At 33.3% G+C, this 25,521-nt stretch overlaps 1 protein-coding gene across 1 annotated transcript; it reads right to left on the reverse strand.

Annotated features, from left to right (window-relative positions):
- Positions 1-3,031: 3,031 nt before the first annotated feature.
- LOC128231205 (von Willebrand factor D and EGF domain-containing protein-like) lies at positions 3,032-25,521 on the reverse strand. The gene is made up of 19 exons (XM_052943710.1): positions 25,457-25,521; positions 25,040-25,145; positions 24,768-24,854; positions 19,413-19,541; positions 18,428-18,499; positions 16,013-16,171; positions 14,955-15,037; positions 13,355-13,421; positions 11,772-11,954; positions 11,450-11,658; positions 9,307-9,607; positions 8,864-9,016; positions 8,481-8,670; positions 7,662-7,852; positions 7,245-7,337; positions 6,888-7,046; positions 6,243-6,351; positions 3,827-4,136; positions 3,032-3,520 (listed from the first exon to the last, which is right to left on the reverse strand). The coding sequence occupies exons 1-19, from the start codon at positions 25,486-25,488 to the stop codon at positions 3,487-3,489; spliced, it is 2,667 nt and encodes an 888-aa protein (XP_052799670.1). The 5' UTR covers positions 25,489-25,521; the 3' UTR covers positions 3,032-3,486.

A 25,521-nucleotide genomic window follows, 5' to 3' on the forward strand; every position in this document is an offset into this window, starting at 1 on the left:
TAGTTAGAAGACAAATGTACGTTCACAAATTTCACTAAATCGTGACAATGCATTTGTTAATAATTTAACAACCTCATTTATATCACTTTTAAAAAATATTTTATTTTGCAATTCAAACTTCACGTTGAACTCATCATTGAATAGTCTTTTTACCCCCGTAACAAATAAAAGTTGATGATCGGAATCAATACATATTTTGTTGACTTTTTTCTTGTGAAGGTTGAATACAATTATAGATTTGACTGTTAGAAAAACATATTTTCAGTTGTATTGGAAATTGGTGCAATTCCATTCGAACACCTACAATTAAGTCCTCGATTATATTTACAATGTCTCCGTATAAAGGCAGTAAACCAAAACATTGCTGCCGTTTCGGTTTATGTATTTAACTCGCCGATATCCATGTCCTTACGTAGACGCCCATTGCAATTTTGATGGTGTTTTTACGAACGTTTATAAGATTCAAACCAAAGAGTTGTTTGTTCTTTTCTCGTTTGGCGATCTAGGCATGATATGCAAATCATCAATAGGGTCAGCATAAGTTTCAAATTTATCAACACAATGGCCCGAAGTCAAATATTCTTTACGGAGCCCTGCTCTTGCATTTAATCTATATAAAACCAAGAAGAGTGTATTGCGCATGGAATTGTAGATAATAAGTGTATTTCTAGTAGTTCGATACCGTTATAGTTCAGCATCAGTCATGGATTTGTATATTTGTTAAAAAATACTGCGAAAGACAGTCATCGTGTTTTCTTGTCACATTCTCTTTATGTAACATGTAGATTTGTAACATATAACTATTCCTGCCATTGCTCTGTCATGATCATGCTTTCGAATAGCTGGACTGAATAAAACTCTATAATCGTTTGAAAATATAGTAATGTTGCTCTATTAGGAAAATTATTTACTATATATATCAATGAACGTTTGGCATCATCGGCTGAAAAAAACTACATGTATATATGTTTTGACACTGTCGAAACAAAAGTTAAGCTTCTTTGAGAACCTGGCGAATTGTTTTCTTTGTGTTCGTCAACGTTATGAATGCTGAAGTTTTCTTAACATTACCAACGTAATGATGGCCACCAATACACAACCATCATACAACGTTACCACCTTGCATTTTAACGTTGTATCAACTTTGTATCACGGTTGTGTTTTGGTTGCCAAAGTAATGCTGTCACAACGTTACGAAAACTTCCACAATCGAACCGTTGTGACACTGGTTATGGTATAAGTATGCTACAACGTCGACAACTTTGTCACAACGTTATGTGTTTAGCAAATGATGTTGATGATTCCACAAAATTAAATCAATGTGGAAAAAAGCTAAGTAAAAGCCTATAATAATAACTGATTTTATCGGCCATTTATCACTGAAAAACAAGAGCCGAAAACCAAAAGGAACATAAAATTGAAATAAGCTTGTTTCAATTTGTTTATTAATTATTTAAGAAACCTGCTGAGTTTTTCTTTTGTTCTTATGTTTGATAGAATATAGAATTTTGGCGTTTAAATTTAAGCGTTTTAACATCGTTTATGTGCTTTATGCAAAGAGAATAATCTCATTTCTATTTGTACATCAGACATTAAAAAATGTTATAAAATGTTCTACAGCTATCATAAGCGGTAGAAGGTTTCTTTAATTGATAAACTCTGCATACTAAAAAAATGCAACTGAGATGTCTTTACTCCTTGTATTTTTATTAAATACACAAACATAAGGGTTTGTAGAAAATCAATCAATATCATATGCAATAAATATATGCTTTTGAAATTTTCATTGTATTATTGATATTGTCGTAATGGTAATCCAAAACGATACTTTTGGTCAAAGGGCTTTTAGAAAAAATTTCAACACGCCTTGTTGATAGAAGGTGTCGGAGTTTTTGTTCATCACCTTTTGACTTGTTTACTGACTAAGTATACTGTTTACTTTTGTTTTAAAACATTGATATGATCCTATAGAAGTATGTCAAAATACTAATTGACTGACTTGAATCGCTTCTATTTTTTTACCAGAAATGAGGTATTTTTTCGGTAATGCATGTGACAAACCATATCTTATACGAGTAGTTATTTTACTCTTTTATACCGATATTGCAGAAAAATACACTTAAAGTATAAATAGTTATCGTAGAGAGGAGCGTAATCACGCTGGTACAGTCATTTTCTTTAGAAAACTGAAACCGTATCAACTCAACAAGGACTCGTACATATTTTAACCTGAGTGTATTGAATACATTGGTGACACAATTGTGATAATGCCAATCTTTGTTTTAACACTCCTAATGATTTCCCACACTTGATTTCGTTATGTTAAACATCCGTTAAAGGCGCATTTTACAAAGCATAAAATGATTGTCCTTTTAAAACATTAAAAATGTGTTAACTTTCACTTTCGTCCTAGTTTTACTTTCGGTTTGCAATTAAGGTAAAAATATGCTATTAGCTCCTCCTAAGCCAGGAATTTGAGAACAACTGTCGTATGTTGCTAGTGGTATTATTTGACGGTATGACAACTTTCGAAGGTAAACACTATCTTTGCAACTAAAATTGACGGTTACGGTAAATAGTGGTAGTTCATTTAAGACGGTTGCGTAGTGGTTTCAGGTAACACTATCGTAAAATACACTTTAGGTGACTTCCCGGTTGATACACATGTTCGTAAAGATATTATGATATTTCAAAAGATGTAAAACATTGTATTGATAGTGTATAGTGAAAGGATTATACATTTTCCTCGGTTGAATGTCGAGAAAGCGCCGTATTTCAGTACAATTGCTCCAAAATAGACTTTGATACTAAATTCCCGGGTACATATCATTAATAAATTTGAGACTGTAATGTAACCAAATTCTCATCTAAAATTGAACAAAAATCATTTCAAAAAATGATTCAATTAACGCCCGATTTCAGTGAAAATAAAGAACAAAAAATACAAACTGCAATAACTGTATCTATGTTGACTTTAACGTCATTTATTTTACAAAACAAAGGTAAGCAAATAATATCTTTTCAAATAATACCAAGATTACATGGCATCAAAATTTAATATAATTACCAATTAGTCGATTACATAATCTATAACATTTGACTCAAAAGACGGGTTAGTTAGTATCTTTATATAATAGTATAGCACGTTTGTCTATGTTGAGCTATACATATAGAATGATTCTACACCAAGCCAAACATTGCGCATTTCATGGAAAATAAGGTAAAATAGTACATGCATGTCACATTTCCATTTAATGAAACCATCAGAAACACAACTCAGTGGGGTTCGTTAGTCATTTAAGTAGTCACATGTAAAACTTGATTTCGTGTGCAATTTCAATGACTGTAATGATAACTAGGTCGGCCTTGTGTGGAATAGCCGTTATAACTTGATTCCCCGTTGAAGGAAGCTGAATGAAACGAGGATGGAGTGTACATTTTGGCCCTTGGTATCCAGTGAATCCTTTCGCCAGATGGGAACTGACCTTACGTTCTGTTCGAAAAACATTTATCTTTGCTTCTGTAATATAAAGAAAATTAATGTCATATTTTGATACTATTTATAACCTTATATGTGAAATTTAACATTATACATACATTAATATACAATGTCTTTAAAAATGTTCAGAATGAAGGACTAAGTTGGCTTTAAACCAACTGTACGCAAAACATGAATACACATACAGAGAGGTTGTTCCATCGTGATGAAGCTTCGTTGTTTTAGAAAATATATAACTTTATGAAATGTACTAAATATTATAAGTCGATCGATTTCGTATTTTCAATTTTATTGTTTTTGTTTGTTATACGAAAAGTGAATAAGCACCTTTTCAGTTGAACCCTCCTCTTTGCAAAGTACACAGCGAAAGCAATCAAAACGACTAAGGCAAAGATGATAGCGGAAGGAACACCGGCAGCTACAGCAATTAACGAATTTATATTATGCTCTGCTGTAGTTGTCGATAGCTCTGCAGTAGTTTTCGTAGGTTCTGCAGTAAATTTCGTAGGTTCCGCAGTATTTGTCGTAGGTTCCGCAGTATTTGTCGTGGGTTCCGCATAAGTTGTCGTAGATTCTTCAGTTGATGTCATAGGTTCTACAGTTGTGGTAGGGTTTGTCGTAGTTGTGGTACAAGGGGCTAATAATAATAATAATAATAATAATAATAATAATAATAATAATGAAGATAATAATAATTGATAAAATAATGTAATGTAACTACTTTCTCTCAATTCATGGAGTCGAGGGGGAACGGGTAGACGAAGGCTTAAAAGTGAAATGTTGCGTAAAGCTGACAAATGTAGGACCTTGTGGCATAAATGCGTCAAAATATGGAGGTGAAAATGCGACAAATATGGGGCGAAAACACAACTACTGTCTCCATCACATTGAACAAAACAGAACAGAACTTTTATTAGGCATAAACATTAACATGTTCGTAGCCAAATGCATATATATATATATATATATATATATATATATATATATATATATATATATATATATATATATATATATATATACATTCACGGCGGCGACATAAAACATTATTGACATTAATGTTGCATGAGAAGAGCATTATTTCAAGAACAAATATAAATATAGCTATTCAAATAATTATCGGCATTAATTAAATTAAATTAAAGCACTTTTGCGCTTTTCAGTGGCAATATAAACTAATTTAGCAAGTTTTCTTATCAATGCTGCATTTTCAAAACTTAACAAATTACATAGTTAATTCTTGGTTGGCCAATAACGATAATATCGTGGTAAGCACATTTGTCTAATATCTGTATAATATAGACATACAAGAATAAAATGATATTCATCTTCAATCATATTCATATTGCAATATATACATTTTCTATCTTGTCTAGATATATTTCTAATTCTGCCTTCTTCTACACCTAACTTGTGCGCTGAACATCGCACTCTACTAAGAGATACTCTATGTGTATCGTTAGTGACACTATCGAGATACTTTTCATAACAAAATCTTGTTTTTATATCTTTAAGTACAAAGTTTGGACTAATCATTTAAAGTCGCATACCATTTCTGCATGTGCTGATCATATAATCTTTCAATAACTTTTGACAACAGTAAAATAGTGACTGACATATTATCCCATAGGTAGTTAAATCCTTAATCATTTAACAATTTTTTAACATCATAACACCATGAGCTGTTTATATTAAGTGAACTACAATATCTAAAACATCTAAACAACATGCAACAGGTTAGCATTTGAATTTACAAGCTTATACCAATATTGCAACATCATCTCTTAGCGTATAACATATAATGGCAAGTTCACCATCAACAGTAGAATTAGTTGTTTGACATCTAACATTTAGTAATTGTTTTAAAAAAGTCAAATACACCCTTTCAATATCGGGAGCAGAATCCTCATTTTTCACAGCCATATGCTAATATTGGTAAAACCATTGAATCAAAAGTTTATCATGTACTTTTAAGGGTATCTTTTCAAACAAAGAATTTAACGAAAACATTGCACTTAATGCTTGTTCAGGCAAAGCTTTCTGGGCCATTGAAATCTTTCCTTTGGATGATAACATAACTCCCAAATAGCAAAATGTATTAACAATATCCAGTTTAACTTTGTTATAAAATAGACTGACATTGTCTTTCCGTCTTCTTGCATATCACAGCAACAGTTTTATTATTTTACATTTGTCGCCTGGTGAAACATCTACAAGTTGTTACCTAATCGTTTTTGCTTTGCTGTGTTAAAACGCGACAATGGAGACGAGTTTAGGACTCTTCAACGTAAAACATTACACATCACCACTTTGACCAGTTTTCTTATTGGTGGCTGATTATTCGGATGCTGAAAGGGCGAACTATGTGTTCGCAGGCTGAAAGGTTGAAAGGAAGGCGACAAGAAGTGACTTTAACCCGTCAAACAGAATAGACAAATTAAAATAATATTTCATTTGTGTTGCTGCCATTTCGCTTTCACTTTGTCGTCTGATCGAATTTTCAGGGTGAAAAGGCAAACATTCAAAAGAGTTAACAGCGTTGTGTTCGGCTATCCATTTTTTCGAACAGAATATCCGCCATTTGAAAGGAACGACATCAGGAATCATACCATTAATGGTTGTCAACATGGCTATCTCATTTGTAACTCATTGATTTGCCTTACTTTCTGATTAATCTCATTCAATTATTACCCGTTATAAACTCAATTTAAAGTCAGATCTCATTAATCTGTTTTTATTTTACCTTCAGACCAGCCTGTAGCATTGACAGAGGCGTTGCAACCCAGACAAGTATTCATCTGAGATATTTCACCATCAAAATAACACGTGTTTTCGATAAAGCATCCGCTTGTCTGAAATTGTAACAAATACCTTTGTAAGGTGTTATTTAAAATTAAACGCCGTTCTTTTAATATCACAGTAGTAATATATGATAAAATATACAAAGTTGCATCGGTAGTGAATCGGAAGCTGTCCGTTAATAAATTAAAATAGATAAAAAAACATGATAAATCACATTTCAAGGAAATTTGTATATTTTGACCTTGACGTTGAATTTTAAGCGCTTAATGTTATATCTCAATTTGATGTTCATTATGAGAGATGTAATATCCATGCCAATATTCACTCATAGTTATTAAATAAAAACAGCCACATTCGAACATGAAATGGCAATTTATGGCGGCCATCATGCGCGCCATCCTAGACAGTTTTCGCATAAACTGCCTAGTGGGCAAATCCACTTTTTATAATCTACCGACTTTAACCTACAATATGATATAAAAATGGTTTATATATGAGATGGGTTCAGTAAATTAACTTATTTTTCACATTTTCAGCCTTGGAATCCAGACTAAATGGTTTATGCGCGTTCTTAGAATTTACTTACGGTATTTAAAACGACAGTCCCGTTTGTATTTCCGTCGTAAGCAGTACTTTGGCATGTCGAATCAAATACAAAGACTGTTTTGATATTTCCATAACTAATGCCATCGTTACTTGCTGAAACCTCGTACTTAACTGCAAAGGCATCGACATCATACTTGTTCTGAATGAAAAAAATAACAAAACATCTTTTATCCAATTCTCAGAATATGTAAGGTTATAATGTATATTGTTTCATTGTTTTCTCAATATATGCTAAACTTGAATAAAGGCTTAACTCACAGTACATTATACCGTACATGTAAACCGACCAGTGGTGTTGCAGAAAAAGACAACGTTAAACGAACACGTGGTCACTTACAAGATCGGAGCAACAGGCCCCAGTGAATATATCTTCGTATGAACCGTTTGAACGATATTCAGAAACCAGTTCTTCTTCCCCATTAATAAATATCTGAAATAAACAAATTAGGTAAAACCTTCTGATTTAAGCTCACTGCCACTTGCACATATTCGGTAAATCATACATAGAAAGTTACATTTCACTGAGTCTTTTCACAAGCTGTGTTTCTTGAATTTACATTCGTAAGAAATCACCTTTGTTAAAAAATAGTGCATACCCTTTATTACGACAAGGAAAGTGTGAGATGATTTTTATAAAAAAGCCTATTTTGGCCTGTATGTTTGGTCGGAATGAAAACGAAGCAAATCTTTCTTCCAACAATTAGAAATAAATAAAACATTGCGCAAAACTACTATACTGTTTTTTTTGTCTTACCTTGAATGTCTTTACGGTGCATCGAATGGAACGCAGAATGGCACCACTCCTTATTGCAAAACATTGACAGTCATCAGACCTTTCAGCAGTGTCGCATTCACCCCCTGTTTCAATGTCGTCTATTATCAATGGATTCCTTTCATCGATCGAACAATCAGCTCCATGGTAAAAGGTATCGCAAACGCACACGCCTGAAAAAACGCCACAAAATAACACGATAACGTAACCTTACGGCTTGTGCTATTTTGTTTGAATTATAGTAACTATTTGTTTGCTTGATTCTAAGAAGTTATACGTATAAGGGAATGGTTACTTCTTCAATGAAATAATAACCTTATTCAAAGATAATTTTTATACGTGTGTGTGTGTGTGTGTGTGCGTGTGCGTGTGCGTGTGTGTCCCTTCTTTGTATACAAAACGTCGGTCTGTTGTAAATTGGTCCGTAAATCACCGTATAACAATCCATTTGTATGACGACAGAGGTCCATAAAATATTTTTGGCCGGTCCGGACCTGTCCAAATATATTTTCTGGACATGAATCTGTAGAGATACTGTTGAAACTCTCCAGCTAAGCGATTCATGTCGAAAATTTGTTCCCAGAATAATATCAAACACACACCAAAAGCGCTTTTACGTATTAAATGGTTAAATAACATGTTTGGTACACTATAAGATATGTAACACATTACTTCTGGCGATACGGCCTATCTTTATTATGGCATATGACCCTCAGTGGTGTGTGATATTTCTTAACTACCAGCTATCATCTTTTCCGACAAGCTCAAGAACACGCAATGAAAAGACTATTGAATATATACCTTCCTCACTAGTATCAACGAGTGTGCAATTTCCGTTTCCTGTGCAGTTAGATGGGCAAGTATTTGCCATAAAAACGTTTATCCTTTCAGTGTTGTTAGCAGCATATTCCGGTTGTAAGTCTATCATATTCTTTACCAAGTCATTATAAGACTCCACATGTGCGTTTGCCCAAACTAACGTTCCACCAACCTTAAAATAACATTTACAAAATAACAACACAACCCTTTAAAGATGTCAATTGTGAAAAATACTACAAGTCAAATTTGGATTACGTTACCAAGCAGCTACACATCAACGGGGAAGCAGTTATCCGTAAGGGATACATCAATTCATTTTAACTATGATTATTTATCCGGGGCAAACAATGGTTCGAATTACATACCTCAACATCATACGCACAGTTATTTATCACTTGTTCGGAATTTTCAGACGTCGACAAATCTGAATAACGCTGCACCGCTAAACTTCCGTTTATCAAGCCCGTGCAGGCTTCATGTGCATCTTCAGCAGTAATGTTCTGAGCCTCTGCTTGACGCTTAAAATTTAAACACAAAACATACCATATTGTCATGATCACAAATGCACTGCGTACAAAATATGAATACATACGAACTGATTAGAATAATATACAATGCATGCCAAATATTCAAGACATTGGAGTAATTATGCATATGTAATTGCTTAGTACGTTTTTATTTACATAAACATACTAGTTAGAAAAAAAACAAAAAAAACAAACAATTGAACTGACTTAAATAATATAAACTGCATGGTAAATTCGTATTTACATTAGCATTTGAAGGACTGGATGTAAATGATGCATACCTTGTACAAATAGTGCGTAGGTGGGTCAACAGAGTTCATCAAATCAAAAAGTCGCCGCAACTCTTTCATGTGAGTATCTGTTTCTCGTTTCATTCTGTATCCTTGGGAAACATGACATTTTAATGGCGTTATGTTGTTTGAAAATAAACACGTGTAATACTGAGAAGGTGAACATTTGGCGGCTCGGTTTTGACAAAAGCAGTACAAATGATTTCTTTCTTTCCATGACTGCAAACTTCGATCTGGGTTTATAAAAAGGTTCTTTTCTTTCAAAACTGTATTTTGGGTGCCACTGTCCATTCTGGAATGTATTATAATGGAATATAAACAATATGGTAAAAAAGTTACTGATGAATCTGAATGTGTTATCTTCATAAAATAAAGTTTGATGTATTTTCAGCTGTGACTTGTCAGTCGAGGGCTAATTAACAAGTTTTATTAACATTGAACTTCCGTTTCGCTAACCGTTCCAAGGCGGTAACCCCAGCGCTATTTTATAAATATACATGTAGTTACAAGTATAGTATGTAGTATATGCAAGTGTGATCTGGAGCCTGTCTCTGTAGTTTTTATTGTATTATAACTTATTTGACTAATACCATTGTTTCAAATAAACTGATCGCAATGTCAGGGGCCATCAGTCAAACAAATCAGGTTTGCATCGAAGTGACTTCAATTTTTACCGCCAAAAACAGCATATATCAACACTTAAAGCTAGTTCGATTTTCACCCCGCTATTCTTGCAAGCGTAATTTAAGCATACGATTTCATTTGTGGGTTGAAGTGATACCAGTGCAAACTGTACTTTGAGGTATGAGCCCATCTTTTCAATAGTAAGTTCGACGTGAAACGTCAATGGGAATACTACTCGTCTTATTTAGTAATCTAATCTACAATGGCGGTCTACGCAACTCAGAACCTAATGCGCTCACGGGCGTATAAACCTCATCACTGTTGAACTGCCGTGTTCAACGATCTAATTTACATTATCATTTACATCTTAATTGACTAATTCACCAATCTGCTCTAAAAGCTACGGTCTGCGTTCTGCATATAAAACAGATTGCTAAAAGTAGCGCTGTAACGAGTATTCATAATATTTTATGCGGTTAATACAGTGCGAATAAGCTGAGTTTTGCGTAATTACGCAATTAAAATCATAGAAAACGCAATTATTTTGATATCATCGAGTTGAAAGCGCAATATAAAAAGCAGAAGACGCAAATAGTTTCAAAATGAACGCGAACTGAATAAAAATAAATACATGTTTATGTAAGGCTGTGTTTAGATTTTTGCCGCGACCTGGGAATCATATTTTATCTGTTAAAAATAGAATCTTTGTCATCGGATTCGGACAAGTTATTACCCTGAAATAAACCCGAAGAACTCGTTAAAACCCGGAAAAAAACAAACATCGTATGAAGATGCAATCAAATGCTCATTTGGCGTAAATAATCAAACCAAAATGTTTTAAATGAAATTATAATATTTCCTTTTATCCTTTAATCAGTTTTTTGTTGATTGTTATTCATTCATAAGTATATTTTCTATGTTTAAAATAGCCTAAATCGACACTTGCTAGTTTTTATCAAGTTTGTTAGTATTTACTAACACAAAATAAATGGTTATAAATTGCGACTGTGTCGCATCGGACCATTTACATACGTATTATTTACTAAGTGCATAAAATGCTCTTTTACAATTAAAAGCGCGTAAAGCGTTGACAGGCATTCGATCTGCTGCAATTGTGAGTCCTGTTATGCCGAATGGAACGGAAAGTGTGTGAAGATTTCTGAGTTTGTCTCAGTTATTTCAGCCCAGAGTCTTGAGCATGTGGCATATATTTATAAACCACTGATATAAATGTGTTCATTTTGTCCACGAGTGACATAGGTTGAGTGCAATATTCAGATACATCATTACATACAGGCAATATATAGTAAGTGGGTGATGCGATCAAGTTCCTCCTTTTGCGCGAGGATCCTGTCATTGTAGAAAAAACCCTAAACATAAACTTAATTAACATTTCCAAAGCGCTTTGTTGGATGCATTTGGTTAAGCGGTCAAACCCTGGTAGTAAATTAAGTACGACTTGATTTTACATCAGCTACAACCCGAATGCAGTATTTATCAAAAAGTTTACCTCCATGACTCAGCGAAGACGTTCGCATTCGGTAGTTGCTGACCATTACTGCCCAAAAACTCATTATTGACATCATTGTCGAATGTTCCACATAGGCCTTCAATGCTGTTAAAATCTTTAGGAGCCATGTATATGTCTATATTCATCGTTCCTTTATAGCTACCGCCATAAAGACGAATTTCAATACGTGTTCCAATTGGTGTCAGGACCTAAAAGCATCACATATAACAGTCAAGATTACTGTAAGAAAGTTGTGCGTTGTTTTAAACTTCAGGACAGTTCATAACAATAGCGACATGATAAATGCTAATTATAAGCTTACCCTATATTTTTCAGAGTTTATTTCTAGAACGTCCAATATCCCCCCTTCGCCACAATGGACAAAATCAATGTAATGGATTGATCCGCATCTGTTAATCATGAACACGTCCTTCCCTGCACGAACAGCAACACCACAGGCGCACGTTGCACGATCGTTGTTGCATAGTTTAGTTTTCTGCTGTACCTATAATACAAAAACTACACATTGAAAGGTACAAGTGCTTTTATGTGTATCGAATTCAGGAGTTATGGAAGCAGTTGGTCGCTTACTGGAGTACCTGAGCTCTTTAATATAACGGCATTGACAAATTTGATTGATTGCGACAAGTTTCATATTGTATTTCTTTTTAAATACCAAAAAATGTTGTCCAGACGCATTTTACCTTAGTGTACGTTTTATACCCCGCCAATCCATTAATCATGTATTATGCAAATCAGTCATCGTATTTCAAGTTTAAGCTAGAGCGACTTCGCGTATTAATGTTTATCTGATTTTGACAAAGAAAGCGAGAGAAATTCATAATCTGATTTTATTCAATGCTCGCAAGAGTCGTTTATCTTTATTTAATATACACACAGCATAAAAATATGGAAATATCATTTGTGAAATATGACCGTTAACAAAATTTGCGTATTTAAAATATAAGATAGATATGATAAGATAATTGAATAGATGACAAACCCTGAACTCTAATTGTTTCCAAAATGTATACAGATATACTGTAATATTCACGTTTCGCTTGAAATAGTAAGCACTAGCTGATAAAAAAAAATTAGTCCACTCTTTAAATAACGACGCCCAATAACGCTTATGTTTGGCACATTTGTTTTTAAATTTTAGGTTCATTTTCTGCGCAACGTTCGACATCTTGCACGGGATTCCTGGATTGTTACTTCCCTTCCTCCTGTGCCAGCGGACCCGTAATCTCAGGTTTGTACCTCTTTACAACCTTGTCAACCAGCTACTGTCTCTTCTTAGTCGCATATTTCCAGGCCTCCTCAAGGCCATAATTTGGTAAGTAATGTGGTTGAATGAAATACAATGTTTTTCTTCATTTCGTAAAATAAAGTTTGAGTAATTTCGCTAAATGAAATCAGATTTTTCGACAAATTGTGCCCTTGGCGGGTCTTTATTTGAAAGATGTTAGATCTTCACTATTTCCAATAGTGACATACCTGCAATATTTTGTGTTTTTGTTGTTTATTCACGGTTTATTTCTGTATTATGCTCTCTACTGTACAACATTTTGTGTTTGTATATGTATTATATATTATCACAATGACCATGATATGCATTTGTATGCCGATTTCTGCTAATAAACTTTGCACTATTTAATATTGTTTATTCACTAGATAATGATCAATCAATAAACGTGCGTATTGACGCGTTACTCGTGAACGCTAAAAGTTGTTAAATGGCAGACTGAGACACAATTAGTAACAAGCTCAACTATAACATTTGATGATGCAGTGATAAACGTAAATTGGGAAATAAGTGTCAAAACATAGCTTTCAACCTCTGCTAAAGAAGGTGAAAAAGTCCTGAGTACTGTTATAGATGCAATCTATTTCTAAATATCTTACTTCAATATCATACTCCGTATTGATGTACATCATATAAACCCCGGCATTTCTTTGTTGTTCGTAATATCTGTAATAAATGAAAAAGGGTAGGTCTAGTGCTTGATTCTCAGCCAAAATGGGTTTTTTTCTCTACCAATGTAACGGATTCGCGCATAATTCATGTCAGCTAACAACATTCTCTTAAATCGGTTAAAATTTACTCAGAATTTACTAAATATTATTCAGTTGGAGACTTTTAAATGCTCGAGAGATTAATATGAACAAGAGCGTGTCGTGCTCTTGTTCATATATACCAGTTTTGTTACCATAGACGGTGGTAACAAAACCGGTACGGTACACACGCAGTACGTTTGTAAAACGCCATCACCAAGTACATTTGGAACTCCTCGGCCATTTTTATCGAAATCAACCTCTGATGTATCTGGACAGTTAACATACTCAAAAAGTGGTACGTTTAAGTCCGCTGCAAGTAGATCGCGTAGTAACTTTATTTAGCAGTGAAACTTTATGACTTAACTCTTGTGAATCCTAATTATGTTTGCAAAAATACACTTCACTGGCAATCAATTTAAACTAAGATCAATAAATACAACTCTAAAACATTACGAACTACTTCAACTGATGTACAGACATATATCCGAGGTTTTTTTCGATAAAAATGGCAGAGGAGCTGCGAATGTAAGTATGGTAACCATAGTCTGTAGTAACAAAACCGCTACAGTACACACGCATAACGCGATTAGTTAGTTTGTAATACGCCATCACCGTGAGAGGAACACAATATCAAAAGATCAAAAATTCCAGTTTGATATTTAGTGAAAGTCATAAAGCGAAGTGGATATTGTACTTACAAAATCAAATAAACTTCGCCTTAACTGATCAATAAAGTTCCCAAAAAGATAATATAACAGCTAAGTAATATTAGTTTGAAAAATCCATCGTACGATACGTGCATTGACAACTTGTCACCAATATGTATCACGTAAATAGTTTTCTTTATGGCTCCTACCTACTTGTACAAAATCTCATTTACTTAGACTGCATACTTTTTCACGTACTTATCGCAGAAACCTTTACATTTTTGTTTTGCTGTCATAGCAACCATAATGGTTTTGTCCGACACAGTAAAATGACATGCATATTCTACCCATGGCCTTCTTACAACATATTAAGTTGTTTTAACCTAGCTTGATTTATTGCAGGATCCAGTCAAAGAGTGTGCTATTTTAACTGTTTCTGTTCGATAGCAGCCGCAATTTGCATTTGACAAAAATGAAGTGCCTAATCCCCAAATGGCACTCTATCCATATACTTACTTTCATGAAACATGCATAATCTACCAATACCCTTCTAACAAAGTTTTAAGATCAGGTCAAAAAGTTGAATTCACTGTTTTAGTTTCCAGGGAAACCACACTAACATGGCATGCATTATCTCTTAATTGCCTTTCTTTCCACACACCAATTGCCATTAATCCAGTTTGCATACTTTGTTATTTATTGCAGCGTCCAGATTTTCCGGACGGAAAGCCAGACGGAGGAACAGACGACTTGAATGTAAACATGAACGGGTAATAGACTGAAAAGTGAAATAATTTAACCTTCCATCTGTAGTCTTCATATGTGGATCAATATGGGAGTAACACCATTTGCTCTTGTGCTGCTCTGTGTCCTCGACAATGACCTTTAATGAAAATAAAACACGGACCTATGTTTACATTGAGACGAATGAGAGCACCAATCTATGCATTATTGGAACATGATTATATAATATATCGGATTCTTGTTGTTAACGTTTCAAGCTGCTTACCATATGCTTAAAGAAAACATGCATATTCTCTTAGTTACATATATGGTTGTTATGGTTCTTATGCATGCTGTTATATTCTTGTGAATCTCGTAATATTCATTCGAGTATTTATTTGTTTAATCATATACTTTCGAATATGTACATAATCCTATTACTATTCAGATGAGTTGTACATATATTGCATATCTCTTTTAAGGGGAAATAAAGATATTGAATTAAATAGAATTAAGGTTCTTCAAACGGGTCCACAAAATGTAAATTAAAAAAAAAATCATTTGCTTGATTAATTTTCAAACATATTAGTTTCTTGAAAACATCCGGTTACGGATTCATGATAAGTCAACATCACTGTCAATTAATTCATCTAGTTTTGTTCATTCCAAAGGCAGTTTTTGTGATGAAAGTGGATTAATATTTTGAATTTAAATAACACAATTTACAAAGGACAATAAATCTGAAAATAATTTATGTTATATTTATGTTTTGTATCACCTTTGGTATCTTTGATGGTTCAAAACTATTCAGATAGAAAAAGAAACGTAAAAATAGAGTCAGAATGGACGGACAGACGGAGGGGCGGCTTGATAACTTCAAAATACGATTATTAGTGACCTAGCGCAATAAAAATGAAATAATATATTATAAACATAATACTTTTAAATATCCAAATGCAGCTGTATGGTCAATATGACAAATATATGTCATAACTACAAGAAATATTTTTACACTTTAGGCTATTTAAGTTATATACGAATTTATAACTTTTTCATGTTCCTATTTAATGCATGTTTGTTGTTTATAATCATGTTAAAAAATATAAGAATTACGTGAAAGACTAACAAATCTTACCCGGACACTCGGAAGAACATAATTATGCCATAACGCACTTGTGTGTGCCCCAAATCTGAGATCGATGTCAAACACGCTGTTGTCGTTGTAATTAATGTCCAAAGTTACAATTGGGAACCGTATCTCTGCTGGTTCAAAGATTCCATTTGCAGTCAGCGACTGTTGAAATAAAGTAAAGAACATGTCGATTCAATGGCTGTAGAAATAAAGAATATGTCGTCATATGATATAAATAAATATATTTATTTTGTCAGCGTGTGAGTCTTATTTTGTCATGCGTTTACTCAGTGCCATTAAACCGGGTTTATATTTAAACTTTTGGCTACTGAGCTTGTTTCTGTAGTTTTTCACATAAGTATTTAGACGATGAGTGTCAGATTATTTCCAATCGCATACTGTTGTTTTTGCGGTCAAAATCAACAGAAAAACCCTACCTGTAATTTTGCCACTTATTTTTAGATGAACATCTCACATCAAAATCATTTCCTGCGCTTTTTAGAACTGATATCAGATTTGTCTTCTTCCATTTAAGTTGGAAGAAATTATCGTGATTTTTTTCCCAGATAAAAGGTTGTGAAAGTAAATTTATCGGTATTAATGTTTTAGTCGTATTTTAACATATTAAATGTTCAAACTATTGGTTGATGCAAACACGTTCTGTTTAATTTTATTGCATAATCATGTTTAGCTCATTTGACTTTAATGATCAAAACAAACAAACAAAAACATTGATTTGTGTACAGATAAAAAATATGAGCGATATGAAGGCGCTTTTTACTGAGGATTTTGCGGCCGCGTAGCTTTTACTTTACAGTTTGGGTCTAACACAATATAAGTTTTAATAAAGGATACTTTACAACTATTTCAAATACAAGACATGGGACTGCTGAGTTTAGCTTTGAAGTTGTCTTCAACTCCCAGGTATCATTAAAAGCTAGTTGGAGTTTAAGTAACATGGACTAACTAATGGTTAAATTAATGGATACTGTAGTTATAAAAACTTGGCTTGTTGGTAACTTATGACTTGTGCAGACGTTCGTTGCTTAAGCGTGTTTTTGAGGTCAATAGCATCACGGTCAAGGCTGCTGTTATAAACTTTAAATAATGGTTTTCGCTCCATAACGTTTTACAGTATTGGTGAATATTGATTTGAGTTATATCGTAAGAAACATATTTGAAGACATAGCCTGGGATTGCTTCTTATGAATAATAACTTTACCATTATATGAAGATAACCATAAGCAGATTTATGTTTAACAGTATGGAAATTATATTCAGATCTTGCACTGAATACACATTGCCTTTTGTTCCAAGCAAAAGAAGCGCCACTTTCTAACATATCAAGTAGGCAATGATCTTCAAATGGGTATAAATACATAATTAATGCCATCGACCAATTTCCGATTTCAATTCTTTTCCTTGTTTTTTTTCATCAAGTATATTGGTTTATCAAGAGAAGAACTATAGGAATCAAATTACAGTTATAAATGTTGACCATATTACCATGCAAAGGCTTTTTACAGTATTGCCAGATTTATTTCCGAAGTTTCGAGAGGAAAATCTCCATGCATTAGCTGCTTTCTAATCTTGGTTTACTATAATATGTTATACATAACATTTTATAGCAATTACAGTCGAGCCCCGTTGGCTCGAACTGGCTTGACTCGATTTCCTCGTTGGCTCGAACTAGATGTAAAGGACCTATTTCTTTGTACTGAAGGTAAACAATCCCGCTTGGCTTGAATTTCCCGAGGCTCGATGTATTTTTGCCCGTCCCCGGGAGTTCGAGCCAACGGGGCTCGACTGTAAATAGCTATAATATGTTTAGATGTATTAAACTAAACACTACTTTGCTTATGCTCGTGTTTCATAAATATTAAAACTAAATGTTATAACATTTTTATTATTGTGTATTTACGTTTTTGTCTGGCCATATAATTATTTATTCCATTTGTAAATGACAGTAGGCAAAAACACCGGTTTGCCAATTAAACTTGAAAATCACAAAATATTGTAATAACTCATCTATATATCATGAGAATCAATTTGGTAAAAGATGGTCAAGAGTAATTGATTTTGTACAACACGCATTATTCTATTACCATCTATGTTGCATTTGGCTCCACCAAACAATTTCATGTTTAAATTAGAGGATTCTATTGTATCTTTTTTAAAACGTTTGATTTTTTTCGAATTTGTCGCATTGTTGTTTTTTGTTTGGAAAATGCCCGATTAAAATCATCTTTTTAAATGTCCAACTTAAAAAAATGATATGAAAGTTAATACAGTACTAATCACGAGATCCAAATAAACATATTTCCTTCGAAAATTATTTGAAAACATACAAGCGAAAATGTTAGAAAGTAACGTATAAGTTTCGATGAAAACTATTTAGTAAATAGCTAGGAAACTTACTGTTAGAAAATTGCTGCAGTCCGTGGTGCCCTGTACGTATCCGGTGCATTCAGGTATTTTCATTTTACCCATCTGTCAAACCATTCAATTATTATTACAGCTAACAACTTAATTAATATCCGAAACAATGTCATGATACAATTTAAACTTCATGGACAGGCACAGCATCGAAAAATTGAACTATGGTCTCAGGACACCATTTATAGATGTAACATCTAATACTGTGTTGTTCTGTTGAAACCCTCTGACAGGCATCCCTGATATGAAGGTCTCAAATTCAAAAGAAGCAACTGTTTGTTTGAAACTTCCAGATGTATAGAGTATATGTAACGGTACTGTTGTATTGAAAATACAGTCGAAATTAGGTTTCGACATGACCTCTTATTAAAATTTATAAGTGTAAATGTCACTTCAATCAATGTCCACAAATTGATGCTGGTTCCGACAAGGCTTAATATTTAGTTTTGTTATATTTGAAACTGTAGTTCAAGTGTCAGGTTGTGACATAAACTATGTGTAAACACCAAGGCGTTAATCCCAGCATGTATAGGTCAAGCTATTTTGCTGCATGTGTGGTCTATGTGTGGTGTTTGTACGTTTGTGTCCCTCATTCAGTGTAGTTTGGGTCCTTACTTTGTGCCTCTAGGCAGGGTTATACTTTCATTTTGACAACTGGGCTTGTCCCTGTATGTTTCATTTATGGAATAAAACACTTGAAATTGCAGGGACAATCCAAGTTTCCTAAGGTTTAACCAAAGTCACAATGATCCAGACAAAACAAACATAAAACGAGAAACACAAGACAAACACTGAACACGAGACACATGACTCTATAACACAACCCTTATATCGCATCTATCAAAATATCGCCATTGTTAGAATAGGTTCCATAATGGAATCTTGATATCATTATTTCATTGTACATTGTAGTCAAATAAATCTTTCAAAAATAATTTAATTAATTCGTGTAAACATTGAGCCATACCTCTAATGTCAATTGACACTGATCATGAATAGGTAGTCTCTCCAAATATTGACAAGCCACTGGAATCGTTGTTTTCAAGACAATTTCTCCACTTCCTCCTTTTGGTAAATGTATTGTTCTTTCTTCAATCTATTAATAAAAGTAGAAACACGCAATTGAACCATTGCCATTTGTGTGCATTTATATGCACAAATACGGCGTCTTAGGCGAACAATATGTTAACACCGAAATTTATTGGACGCCTCGCGAGTTGTTGTCCACTCGTTCCACTTTCGTATCCGTTCCCGGGCTTGGATTGTCTTATCCAATAATAAGCCTCATCAAGCGTTTTCAACGTGTTTTGTTGACAAAAATGAAGTCAACATTAAATTTCATGTTTTGTCGAGCAAAGGTATGTCGACATATTCAGTTAATAAGTGAACAAGTGGACACAATGTTTGACATGTCGTTTTTTAATTCGTCAAATCGACATAAAGTTGGTCGACAAAGCTATATGCTAACATCTTTCATCATCAATATATGTAAAAGATAATTTCTTACATAATAATACAGACAATATAAGTCAAATACACTTGAAATGCCTAACCTCTACTGCAAATCAATATAATGAATATATATTTAATGCTTGTTTGTGTAGTGTTGTAAAATTATAAATAAATAATTGTGATGACGCCTGTAGAAAAGGGTACAAAATCAGCAAAGTAATCGGCAAAGTAATTATTGAGAAAATCAAGTTTCAAGTTTCGCTGGTGAAATTTTATACGAGGTTTTGATATTTTATGTTAATTGCAAACAAATACGATAAAAACTCAATAAATGTCGACTTTAAAATGGAGTTGTTCATGTTTGTTTTTCCAATTATCGTAGAGTTCCTGACAAAAATGGTTTGAGCATTCACAGCTACTACCCTTTGATTACATGTGCTATTTCCAGTCACCTGTGATTTTTGGCATTTAATAATTATGTGAAAAAACTACAGAAACAAACTCAGTAGCAAAATGTTTAAACATAAACCCGGTTTAATGGCACTGGGTAAACGCAAAAAAACATAGAACACAAAAAAATGTATTTATTCCAATGACAAAACAGCTTGGAAGGTTTGTTGCAACTCATTTGCATTGAATTTACAAGATTGTTTACATATTTCCAACAATGGACCCACATTAATGAGTATGTATAGTAATTGTACATATGTAGATTCTGTACAATCTATATTTTTCAAACATATCAGGAATCAGCGTTTTGTAAAAACAATTGTAATCTGTGTAAAAATTATATTTTTAGTATAATTAAAACATGAAGAAATACTGTACATATATTTTCTCAAGAGTGTTAATCATTTTGACATCAATCGTACTACTCAGCCACTGTACAGCTGGGACACTACATGTACATGTACCTGTTTTATTGTTAATCATACCATACATTATAAATGTCGCGTTGAGGTATTAAAATGAAGTATATGTGTTCGCCAGATACGTTTTATACATCCAGATAAATAATTGAATATGCCACGAATGTAGTTTATTTAAGTTGTATCCATTATACCCATTTTGTGTACTGCAGGGGAATAAATGTTTTTATGAACAAATACATTTCAACTGTAGAACAATACGTTAAACAATTGAAACCCTCAAATTAACAAGTGTACAGTATAATGGTACGTCGGCCGGGGTTTTAAACTTTTAATACAAGGAAAATTGTATTCAATTTCAATATAAACAAATGATGTCATCATGAAGACTATTTTGTTATGGTAAAAAAGTAATTAGGTTATTATAGTTTTATTGACTATTTCAATTTATTTCAAAATATGTCATGTTATTTTATAGATAAATTACGTTTCGTGTTTTTGAACTGCTGGTTGCACTATGTACAACATGCAAACAAAGAAAAGCTCCCATGTAAGGTACTTGATAACAAAAGTAAGACATGAACAATGATAAATAAGTTGAAAGTTCACAAGCTACATTCACCATCGGTCAATCATCGGTGCATTTATGTAAAAGTGCGCGAAACATTACTGTTATAATGCACCTGTGACGGTAAAATTAATTACAACAATACATTTAATGACATGTTAAGGGTGTGCCATATTTTTATTAAAAATCTTTTTTATATTATTTATAATAAATTAGTTCGAATTAATTTGCTTCTCATTTACATTCATTTATCATTAAGGTCTAATGTGGTAACATGTTTACATTTTAGGGTTGATCATATGTCAATATCAATGCCATTGCATCGACCACACCTGTATTTGTACTTTAACATTTAATTTACTTTTCCATAAATCACCATTGAGCAGAACAAATCTTCCTGAATAGCCTAATTACTTCCAAACAGTGCTTACATTTCGAGCGGCTGAGCTGATGAAAAATATAAAGCTGAGATATCATAGCCGTAATTGTGAAATAAATTATAAAGACTGATTCTCAATACCATAACATTCTGTAAAAAACAATACACCCTTAGTTCTTCCTGTGTATATTTATATTCATATGATTATCTGAAAAAAAAAATCATCTTTAAAGAGTCCGGTTGTGGTCATATCTTTGAAAACTTACTCTGAATTGTATTTCTTCGTTTGCAGATAGAGTTGAGATCCCTAATCATAGAAGAACTTGGGGTTTACCTATTAGTTTATTATTATTTGTTTTATTTTTAAGTTTCCTCAAGTTAATGCATACATTGATAAGATTTACCAGTTACGTTTTTACTTTATTCGGGAGTGTTGGGATAAGAGTGAGGTTGTGTGCACGAACTAATTTAACTCCCAAGTAAATTTACATTTTACTGACCGTTCCAAAGCGGGACCTAACAATCCTTGATAAACAACCCTCGTTTTATATAATATATGTGTAGTGTGTTGATTTTGGAGTTGTTTTGTTGTTGTTCAATGTTTCTGGTTTGTGCTTGTTTATTTTTGTTTTCTATGTCATTGGCGTTGATCCTGTGTCATTAAATGGGGATTATGTTTAGACTTTCGACTATTGGACTTGTTTCTGTAGTTTTTCATATAAATATCGAATGTTCAACATGTAATATAGATCGTTTTTGGTTTAATTGTTGTTGTTGGGTAATTTCCAGAGTCAGTGCAGCTTTTGAAAGGAATATCATAACCATGCACAGCATTACAGAGTTTTGCATTGTTTGAATAAACACGTGTTATTTTTTAATATATAAATGTTTTCATCCTTAAATTGGTAACGAAACACCATGTGCTGTATTATTAGATTTGTTGTAGGGCGTCAATACATATGACCAACAGGAACTGAGTTTATGAGAACATTCGTTTAAACTATAATGATTGACATTGAATGTAGTAAGCCAGTTGCTTTTGGCTTGCAAATAAACGTTCTTATAAAAATAAAAACATATCAGCTTTAATAAAATATCATTATAAAATTAATAACAAACTAATAGTAGCTAATGAAAAATAAAATATTTTTTTATACTACTTTCATTTCACTAGTAAGATTTTCCTTCTTTATCTATATGGTCAGCAATTGGTAAGCAGTATCCCTCTATTTCCTTATCGTCAACAAAGTGGTAACCAACCAAAATGACGTTTTTGTTAAGTAGGTCTCAACGCAAGGAGGAAAAACGAAGCAGGACCGTATTACACCAGAAGCAAACAAGTCCGGAAACAATTTCTGTTCTATATTTTCGCGTTTTACTCGTTGCGTTTACCCTTTAAAGATTACATGTCTTACTTTTCTGGCAAAAGTTGTACGTAGGGAAATAAAATTATTCAACTTACAAATAATCAAAGACCTAAAGAGCTCGTTTCCGATACTCCTTTATTTCATTTGACGAATTGTACAATTAGCAAATGGGTGTCTTGTTCAAAAGTAGATAATGACCAATGAAAATTTTAATTTTATATTATTTCGAATTTCTCAGGAAGTCATACAGCCTAACGGCCGAAAAATATGTAAAAATCGTATACCATAGCTTCTATACAAGCTGGATGAAAAGCAGTTAAACAGACAAAACATTATATTATTTTGCTGGGATTTAATATTTATGATGACAGTAGTTTAAATTGTGCAAGTGCAACCGAACATATTTCTTCAGTTACAATGCAGTTAACCGTTTTATCATCCTATGTTGTAGTTATAACGAATCTTAAAATTAACAACCGCAACACTTTATCTTGATGGTTTGGAAACAAACAACATCATGTTAAAACTTTTCATCATTGAAGATGATAGAGTAAAGCTTCATCACAGATATTTTGTTTTTTACCTAAGTTTGTTTAGTGTGTTTAAGGTAGGGTTAAAGCTAAAAGGTCATGCAAGGATCCTGCACCCTGTAATTTTTGGTAGCACCCTTCTCCCCCCATGGAAAGTAGCGTGTGCACCCTCATGCATTTATAGAATCAAATGCTTAAGATAATCAAGAACTTATGTCTTTAATTCTGATCAAAACATATACTATGACTTTAAATGTAGTCGATAGTCTTAACATAAATTTTACTATTTTTTTTAAATAATAATAAATTAAAATTCTTCATATCCATATACAATGTGCCCCTTTCCCCCTTAGCACCCTGCCCCTTTACTGCAGCATCCGACCCATTTTAAAACCTGGCTCAAACCCTAATAAGGATTTATGTGAGTAAAATACTACATTTCAATATTGTTGCCATGGCAAAAAAGAATACTTTGAAAAAAATGGTGTTCAAAATATCATTTTACTTATTGATTATAACTACCTCAATTTTGCAAGCAATTTCATGTAATTTTCCATGTACTCTAGTTAAGCGAAAATTGCGAAAACACGCCAAAAGATGAGATATTCTGATTTTTTTTCGACTGAAATGCTCACAAGAAAGAATTGCTTCGGGTTTAGTTAATACTTATGTACAAAAACTACAGAAACAAGCTCAGTAGCCAAAAGTTTAAACATAAACCCTGTTTTATGGCACTGGGTAAACGCCAAAGACATCGAACACAAAAACAAAACAATCACAAACTAGGAACATAAAAGACAACAGCACAAAACTCCACAAACAGCACAGTGCATATATCCTATATAAAAAAACCAGGTATGTTTATCAAGGATTGTTAGGTACGGTCAGTAAAATGTACATTTATTGGGGGTTTAAACCAGTTTACGTGCACAAACCTCACTCTTATCCCAACAATCCTGAATAAAGAAAAAAACGTAAAAGGTAAATTTTATCAAAGTATGCATTAGCTTGATAACTTAATAATAAAACAAACTGTAATAACTTAAATGAACTGTAAAAACTTAACTGATGATTTTTCCACCTTGGTTTGGTACCCGTTTTAAGTGCGTCATCACCTTTTGTTTAAACCAATATTACAACTTTAGATCTAAACTTACTTTGACTCCCGCAAAAAACTCTTCACCCGGAACTTCGTCGGTTTTCTGGCTTTCCTTAAGTACTGAGACTAGAACACCGCATCTAATCTAAAAGTACAGATACCTTACATGTAAACAAAGGGGAATAATCATCATCGATTCACGGCTGTCCGGTCGTTTTTTACTCTTATGTATGATTGAATGATTGATGCAATTTCGGTTTGCGCAGGTAATGGCAATTCAAATTGTAACCGTTTGGCTTCAGATAAAGTCAAATCGAAGAGCATGCTTACCATAAACCCAGGACCAACTGCGTTCATTATTGTTGTCTCAGTTAATGACAGTTCCATTGAATTAGTCGAAGGACCCGTGGTGGTCAAGTAATTACCGTCAATGTACCTAAACATGAACGACATTACGTTATGATGTTCATACATACGATGGGAACACGTTTTAATAAGATAATTTAGGGACAAGCCCAGTAAATCTTGATAATCATGTAAAAGGTACAGTGATCAAGGCAATACAGACACCAACGATACACACACAGCATCATGATACAACAAGCAGAATGCTTAAAAAAATCGTAGTTTATTTATAAATGCGAGGGGGTTTGCCAACGGTCAATGAAAACAGGTTACAACGGGGACATAGGTTTGAAAGTATGTATTCCTTAATGAAACCCTGTAATAGAAGCAATACTATCTTACCAATTGACATTGTAAAAGTATGTGAGTTTCATGTTAAACGTGCACACAAAATGGGTAGTTGGTGT

This window comes from Mya arenaria, chromosome 4, assembly GCF_026914265.1.
Source record: "Mya arenaria isolate MELC-2E11 chromosome 4, ASM2691426v1".
Lineage (NCBI taxonomy): Eukaryota > Metazoa > Mollusca > Bivalvia > Myida > Myidae > Mya > Mya arenaria.

Excerpts from the sequence above, each read along its gene's own strand:
- LOC128231205 (XM_052943710.1), bottom strand. The coding sequence starts at position 25,488 with ATGAAACTCACATACTTTTACAATGTCAATTG. Across the intron at positions 25,146-25,456 it reads TACTTTTACAATGTCAATTG|GTACATTGACGGTAATTACT; the intron begins GTAAGATAGTAT and ends GTTCATGTTTAG. Across the intron at positions 16,172-18,427 it reads ACTGCAGCAATTTTCTAACA|TCGCTGACTGCAAATGGAAT; the intron begins GTAAGTTTCCTA and ends TTATTTCAACAG.